The sequence below is a fragment of the Kryptolebias marmoratus genome, linkage group LG21, assembly GCF_001649575.2.
Source record: "Kryptolebias marmoratus isolate JLee-2015 linkage group LG21, ASM164957v2, whole genome shotgun sequence".
In the NCBI taxonomy this organism is placed as follows: domain Eukaryota; kingdom Metazoa; phylum Chordata; class Actinopteri; order Cyprinodontiformes; family Rivulidae; genus Kryptolebias; species Kryptolebias marmoratus.
The window spans coordinates 6,757,732-6,765,785 of record NC_051450.1 but is presented as its reverse complement, the minus strand read 5'-3'; the positions used below and the strand labels follow the sequence as shown (position 1 = coordinate 6,765,785).

At 46.4% G+C, this 8,054-nt stretch overlaps 1 protein-coding gene across 1 annotated transcript; it reads right to left on the bottom strand.

The window, feature by feature from the left end:
* Positions 1-1,068: 1,068 nt before the first annotated feature.
* On the bottom strand, positions 1,069-3,848 carry LOC112449944. The gene is made up of 3 exons (XM_025002850.2): positions 3,698-3,848; positions 2,999-3,579; positions 1,069-2,915 (listed from the first exon to the last, which is right to left on the bottom strand). Exons 1-3 carry the CDS (start codon positions 3,846-3,848, stop codon positions 1,233-1,235), a joined length of 2,415 nt encoding a protein of 804 aa, XP_024858618.1. The 3' UTR covers positions 1,069-1,232.
* Positions 3,849-8,054: the final 4,206 nt, after the last annotated feature.

Here is an 8,054-nt window from a genome sequence, read left to right as displayed (position 1 = left end):
TGCCACGGCGAGGTGCTTACGGATGGATCGGAGATGCAGGGTGGCGGTGTTGACCGTGGACTTGTGCGGTTCGGAGCCTGAATGGACGTTGTGAGGCCAGACATGGGATGATTCGAGCGAGGACGAGCGGCGAACACAGGTGTGGCATGCGGATTGAGCCGGCCTAGTTTGGCTCGGATGACCCCCTAGATGCAGAATAGGTGTTATATATATATATATATATATATATATGACAGAGTACTCCACCACCAGAGATTTGTAAAAATGCTTACGTGAAGACAGGGAACGTTGGGCGTCCAACACTGCGGAGAGATCTGGTCTGATGTAGGAGGAGAAGGCCGAGGATGACCAACGGCCGAGTTGAGAGAGAGTTGTAGAGGGGATACCTTGTGAGGCTGCTGATGTTGCCGCCCCTATTCTAAATGAATGGCCGGAAAAGTGGCTAGGAGGGAGACCGCATAAGGCTACGATTTGTCTTAAATGGCGGACAAACCAGGTGGCTGACATGGGGAGGCCTTCGGGTGTTAGAAACAGCGGTTTAGAGGAAGGACAGAACTTATGGCGACGGCATGCAAATTTGAACATGGATAGGAAGGGACAAAACGGGCCGCCTATGCGAGCGACGGAGATGGTGCAGGGACCTTTACCTTTAGAATGTTTAATGGAGATGTCGTAGTGGTCGGGATACAATTTGAGGTTGTCGGTGGATAGGTCTCGAGAAGAATTAAATGTAGTGGTGGGGGACGTGAACTCGCTTACTCTTAGTAAACTGTAAAAGGCAAGGAGAAAAGCGCTTGAAAGAAGCGCTTTGCTATAGGAGGAGAATGGGCCAGAACGGAGAGCCGTTACAAGGTTCCTGAGAATAGGAAGGGTGATGGGTTTCCGATTATCAGGGAGAGGAACGCTGTGTTTAACTATCCCTCTGAGAAGAAGCCTGATTGCGGGGTTAGAGAAGAGGCTGGATGACATGCTGGGTTGAAGGAGTTTATAATAAAAATTAATTCCCGCCAAAAGACTGCGAATATAGGGAGGTTTAAAATGGCGATAATCGAAACAGAACGAGATGAAAGCGAGTACGGAGGGTATGCGAACGGGGCGCAGAGGTATATTATGAGCAGAGCAGAATTTGGCAAAAGTGCACCAGGCAAAGTTGTAAGAAGCGAGAGTGGAGGGGGCGAGGCCTGCTTTAATGTAGAAACGGGCCGACTGGAGCAGAGGGAGACAAGAGCTATTTAATTCAGGATCAGGTCCTGAAATGAGGGGATCGGCGAGGGGAGTGGGTCGGCGTCTGGACACAGCTGACGGAAGACCTGCAATTTAGAGCGTGACAGAGCATCGGCGATGGCGTTAGAATGACCGGGAACGTGTCGAGCTGAGATAATGAAGTTATCAGTTACGGCTTGCCATGTGATTCGACGGATGAATGGCATGATCGGGTTAGAGGACGAGCGGCCTTTGTTGATTGCGTGAACTACGGCGGCGTTGTCGCAGAGAGCTGAGATGCGCTTTCTTTTCCAGAAGCGGCCCCAGAGGCAGCAGGCGACGATGATGGGGATTATTTCGTAAAAAGCTATGGATTCTGACTGAGATAACGACGATGGCCAAGTACTCGTGAACCATTTGCCTTGGAAAAACCCGCCGAAACCGGATGACGGAGCTGCGTCGGTGTAGAACTGGAGCGAATCGGCTGAGAGAATGACGTCTTCATAGAAAAAAGAGAGGCCGTTCCAGTCGGAAAGCAGTTTTGACCAGAACGCCAGGTCTGAGCGGCAGCCGTCGTCTAAGGTGACTTGATCTATTAGAGAGGGAACAGAGTTAGCCAGATCTAGCAAGCGCGAAATGAAGGAGCGACCCTGGGGGATGATGCGCATGGCAAAGTTAAGGTGGCCTAATAATGACAGGAGTTGACGTTTGGAGACGATTGGCTTGGACTCGAACGAGCGCGAAACTTCGCGGATCCGGGACAGTTTTTCTGCTGGTAAAGAGGCAACCATGGAAACCGAATCGAGGGTAATGCCGAGGAAGTCTAGTGAGGTAGCGGGGCCGAGCGTTTTTTCCTCGGACAGAGGCACTCCCACCTGATGGAAAAGTTGCCGGAGTTTCGATAGAGACGAACTGGGGAGATGGGACGGGTGGTCAATGAGTAGAAAATCGTCTAGCAAGTGCAGAACGGCGGGGACCCCGGAAACGTTCAGAAGTATCCAGCACAGGGCTTCTGAGAGATTATCGAATAGGCTGGGGCTACTCCTGCAACCGAAAGTAAGTCTCACGGCAAAATAAAATGATCCTTTCCACTTTGCGCCCTGGAGATGCCAGTCGGAGGGATGGACTGGCATCACTTTGAAAGCGTCCGTAATATCGGCTTTGGCGAGCCACGCGCCCTGTCCTGCGATTTTAATGAGAGAGATGGCGTGATCAACTGATGTGTAAAATAAAGAAAAGGGGGGCTTGGGAATGAGACTGTTAATGCTAGGGAGGGGGCCGGAGTGAGGGGCGGAGAGATCGAGGATGAGACGTTTTTTACCGGAGTATTTCCGTGTGGCAACTCCGAGGGGGTTGACGCGGAAATGAGAGAAAGGGGGGGAGCGGAGAGGGCCGATCATATATCCCTTTGAAACCTCACGTTGAAGCAAGCTAGATACTATGTCTGGCTCGAGAAGCGCGGATTGGAGATTGGGGCAAACGAGCGTGGGCAAGGGAGGAGCACAGACCCCTATGTGGAACCCTTGGGAAAGGCCGGTTAGTAGGAAGTCGACGTAGGCAGAGTCGGGGTGGGATTGAAGAAGGGAGGCCAGTTCGGAGATTACGATAGGGGTGGAAAGATGACTGGAGATCAGGGTTTGGATCCGCGGCGCCCTTTGCTGGGAGGACACCGGCGAGGGCAGGTGAACTTGGGGTGAGCTCCTTTGCAGAAGCTGCACACATGGAGAAAATGGCATTGATGGAAGGTACAGACTCCCTCGTTAAAATTATTACAAATGGGAGCGTTGTTAAATACCTCTATTTTCCTTCCCCGGCTATCGACGGGTCGGCTGTCGGGGCGGAGAGGAGTCGGCTGGAGGAGGGGAGCTGGGGGAGCGAATGGGAGTGTGGGACAGAGGGTGCTTTGGTGACCGACTGCGGAACAGGTGTGGCACGCTGGGGCTTGAGCGAGCATGAGAAGCAGCTCGGTGTCGAGGACAGACCAATCGAGACAGATGCCGGATTGGGAAAGGACTGTTGCGGCTTTGGTGGCAAACGCCTTGTGGTATTGGTAAAATAAAGAATGTCCGTACTTGAGATTGAGGTCTGCTATTAGAGATAGGTAAGTGTCCAGTTCGATTCTGCGATCCAGATAAACTGAGCACAGCACGTCACGGTAAACACTGAAAGCCGCCAGGAATTCACCAATAGAGAGATCTTTAGAAAGATGAGGATCGTTGGATTTAAAAATAGCTGTGAAACCCGCTGATGATGCAACACGCTGGTCGACTTCGGGGGACGGAAGAATGAGGGAGACTAAATTAACATATTGCCCCTGCAGAATCTTAGAGCGAAGCCGGGGAGAGACGTGCGCGTGCGTGGGCACGTAGGACCCGCCTAAACAGAGAGGGGAAGACACGACGAGTTGTCTGGTAAGCTGCCCCGAAAGCAAAATGAAGCAGAACGGAGAGAAGAGAAAAGAGAGAGAGAGATAAAAAAAAGAAAAACGTCTTACCCGAAGCGCGCCCAGGGCGGGCGTTGGAGAGCAAGAACACAGCTGGAGAAGGCTGGGCGACCAAATGCGCCGGGGGTGGAGCCGGTTGTGACGTGGCGCACTCCTGGAGGCGAGCTGCTAGCGATGACACAGAGCGCTGGAGGTAATCCATGGAGGAGGTAAGGCTTGAAGCTAAGTGAAGGACGTCAGCGGAGGACAAAGTCGGAGATACGGGACAAGACGTGGAGGCATCGTGGAGGCATCGTTGACGGCGGAGGTGGTGGCTGCGGCTGCGGAGGTTGAGGGCAGTGATGAAGCGCAGATCGAGGAGAGGGAAGGGCCTGGATTGGTCGACTCGTGAGCGCGGGCGGAAGGTGGTCGGCCCCTGCGGCGTTTGGGTGGAGGAGGGGAGGACTTCCGGGATCTTTTGCCTGAGACTTGCGGCGAGGGAAAAGACGGAGGGGGGGAGGGGGACGAGTCACCGTACGGCAGGAGAGCAGCAAGAGAGGCCAGTTGAGGAGGTTTGAGACCAAAGCCCGAAGAAATGCCTCGGGACCTCAGGATGGAGGGGGGGCTGGGCTGCGACGAGAAGCCAAACGAACGCTCCTGCGTGTCGGGCCGAGGGGAGGAGGATCGGGATCAGCAGGACGGCTGGTAGGAGAGGTAAGGAGATCGTCTGAATCAAAGTCTGACATGATCACGCGAGCTACAGAGGTCTTGTTGAAGCACAACTGAAGCGGGTGGATCTGGGTCGCTTCGCCTTTTGAAGGAGCTCTTGTCGAGCGATTGGATCGAGGTAGTGAGGTGGAGTGTCCTGATTGGCTGGGGCGAAGGCGTGGTGATGGGGGATGCTGGATGCCGGAACAGTCTTACAGGTTGAATTTTCGCCTAGGGCTTCATTTCAGGTTTTGCTGCCACGTCAGCCTTTGTTTTGGTTTGCCTTTTATTTCCAATAAATTAGTTTATAATTTCAATATGAGTCTGCGCTCAGGGTTCGCCTCCTTCACCCCAGTTCATGACACTCTGGCATGAAAGGCAGTGTGCAATTCACAGTCCCTCAAGGACTGTCAGGCCTTTTATTATTATTGTTTGCATGTTGTGGTTAAACATTACAAGTTCATAACAGTAATCACATAAATAAAACATGATAAAAACAACTCTTATTCTGAATGACTCCAACTATATCTATATATAAGGACAGCAAGGTGTTCTTATTCTCTTCTTTTTTATTGTTTTTTCCATTATAAGCTAATAATATTGTATATATATATAATATTGTTAGCTTATGATGGAAAATGGCACAATGGCACAAGAGCATTGCCTGGAATTATTTGCATAAGTGTAAAATGACCAAAACAGTGAAACTCCAAGTCTTCCCTACAGTATATAGTTGGGCTCACCCTAAATATGAATTTAGTGTATGTTTTGTGTCACCCTTTGAAGAGAGTTTTAGGGCCTTTTTGGTTCCATAATAGCACTTAAGAAGATTTTGCTTTTAATTTTAATCTAAATCAGCACAGTCAACACTGCAATTTTAGTATTCAATTATCAATAGCTCCAAAGTGGTGAAGCAAAACATTCAATGGATTCAGGTTGAGAGTGATCACATCTGTGTCTAGTTGAAATATCACTTCTCAAAAGCTTTTTAAACTGGTTTTCATTCACCTGTTGCTCAAAGTGGGTCAAAACCAGTCATTGTAGTAGCTTCATGACATCTGATAAAAGTGATGAGTCTAAAACAAGATGTTCAATTGTCAATATTTCAAAGTATGGTTATCATTTCTATTGATGAGCTCAGAAGGGCGGAACAGAATAAGACCAATCCGATTAGGGTCTGCAGCCTTTTATGTGGTATTTTCAGCTGTCCCCTGTGTGAACATTTGTGGAGATCAGTGGTGGTGGATGTGATCATGAGAGACCAGTGAGTCAGAAGAAGGACAGGACAAGGGTTTGATGTGTATGGAGATGCTAAGACTGGTACAGTATGAAAGGATCAGCAGGGAGTCCATCACAGAAACATAAAGCAACAACAACAAAAAAATTCATTTAACCCACAGGCTTTGACTCGCTGTGAATAAACTAGGCATCTGTCAGCAGGTGGCATTGCCGGCTATGATGCACATATCTGTAATAAACAATGAAGGCGTTAGTAAAAAATATCTAACTTTGGGGAAAGAAATATTGAAAAACCAGTTACTTTAGATATACAAAGTATATCTTAGTTGTTAGACGTTTAATAGAGAATGTTTTAACAATAGAGTAATTATTCTTTAATGTCAGAAATAATGAGTTGTTTATGCTTTTAAAACAGCTGATGTATTAGTGTAAGGAATGTGAAAAACATTTTCAGCTTTTTAAATCTGTCTCACACATTGTGACATGATCTACATAGACCGTATGTTTTTTTTTCAAACTTTAGCTCAATTCAAAGTGTATTCACAATGTGTGTTTCATTCTCATTTAGCATTTCTTAACATATTTTCTATTTTTTATATGCTGTGGGTTCCTTTAGCGTGCAGCTTATTGTGGTCTCCCCTCACAGCTCCATCAGGGTTATCATTGGCCTCCTGGATGTTTCTCTGATTGATGCCCTCCTTATCCGTTTTTTGGTGGACATGGTCACATCATCTTTCCATTTCCTAATTAAATGGAGCTCTGCCCGATGTTCAGGATTCTGGTATATTTTTTTTTTTATAAACCAACCCTGATCTGTACTTCTCCACAACTTTGTGGAGTTTTTGACCTATGTGAAGAGTTCTTTGGTCTTCATGATGTCTCTTGCTTAGTGGTAGCCCTACTACTTGGAAATGTGGAACTACTGTTGATTCTGGATGTAGATCATTTGACACTTAGAGGTTGTTCAGACTTGTAATGAATACATTGCAAATCAATTTTGGGTGATTTGATTGCAAGTGGTCAGTTCTGACACCACTGTTCACACTTGGTGGTGAATTGTGTACATTCAAACATTTTGCAATCAATGTCAATTACCTTCACTGTATGCACATTCACAGTCACACAGAGGGCCGACAGTAAACAACAAACATGACATCAGAAGGTCTGCTGATCTTTCTGTAAAAATATTTAGACATTTGAACTATATTATTTTGACATTAACAGTGTTCAGAGCTATTAAGTCATTTTTTAGTTACATCTTGATGAGCCTAATTACCAAACAGGCAGTGAAGGAAAAATACAAGCACATATATGATTAGTGTTTGTAGAGTTCAGTGTCAGAGTCAAGACTAAATATTTTAACCTGTAAAATCCATAATGCACTGACAGCCATCAGCTGTTTTCAGCACATCTTCACTGTGATTTTAAAGAGGACCTATTATGCAAAATTCACTTTTTGTACTTCCATTTGGGTATCTAACCCTAATCACTCAGCCAGTTTTTGACAAGAAGTAAATGTTTTCTGGTGTCTGCAAAATGACCTGTTTCAAAAACCTTGGGATTGTTGCGTCACAATCCCTGTAACTAGCAACCCCAAGCCGAGCCCAGCCCAGCCCCTCACCCAGCAACCCAAGTGGAGATCCACCCGCTTCATTGCAAGAAGACCATCACGTTTGTTCTGCTGGTTTTACCGCTGAACAATGTCTGCTGGTAAAGGAAAATGTTTTCATGTGTCCATGCATGTTCTCCCAGTCACGAAGGACAGAGCTGTGTGACTCAGTTTTGATGGCAATGTCCCCGCAATATTACCAAAGAAAGTTGTAGTTTGCGCAACTCATTTCAGGAAGGAGTCCTGTGTCTCACGTTACATTACCCACAATATCTGCACATTCATACTTGCCAACATTTGGGAATGTCAATGTGGGACAACATAGGAGTTGGAGCAGGAGCGCCACTGCCTATTTGCATAATAGTGACGTAGCCCTAAAACCACTCATTCTAAAATGAGCTCAAAATAGGCAAAACTGATTAGGTGAAATCTTAAAATCTGAGAATGATTTTGTGTATTAAATGTAATGAACATGTTTTGTACAGCCCACAGACCTATCCTAACTTGTTTAAGGATGCATAATAGGTCTCCTCTAACATCAGCACTGTATTTATTTAGGTGAATGTAATGCAACATAAAACTGCTCAGATTGTTGATCTGTGACTGACACAGCACAATATAGCTTCCAGAGAACACAGTGGGTCCTAAAACAAACAGAAAGAACAGGAAACCAAAGTGAAACCTGCCCATATAATGTCCTTTAATCCACTTTGATTATTAAAATACAGCCAAAACGAACATTTATATTGAGAAGAATTTTAATAAACAATTGGTTAAGACTTTTACCAGAAAGAAACAAAAATACTAGCAGACAAATAATAGCTGTATCTTCAGAATATGTCCTATGGTGGTTGTTGAATTATCTTTAACTGG

Coding starts and splice junctions, on each gene's coding strand:
- LOC112449944 (XM_025002850.2), bottom strand. CDS start 3,848: ATGGATTACCTCCAGCGCTCTGTGTCATCGCTAGCAGCTCGCCTCCAG. Junction 3,580..3,697: donor CCGCCCTGGGCGCGCTTCGG/GTAAGACGTTTT, acceptor CTCTCTGTTTAG/GCGGGTCCTACGTGCCCACG. Junction 2,916..2,998: donor GCCGGGGAAGGAAAATAGAG/GTATTTAACAAC, acceptor CCATGTGTGCAG/CTTCTGCAAAGGAGCTCACC.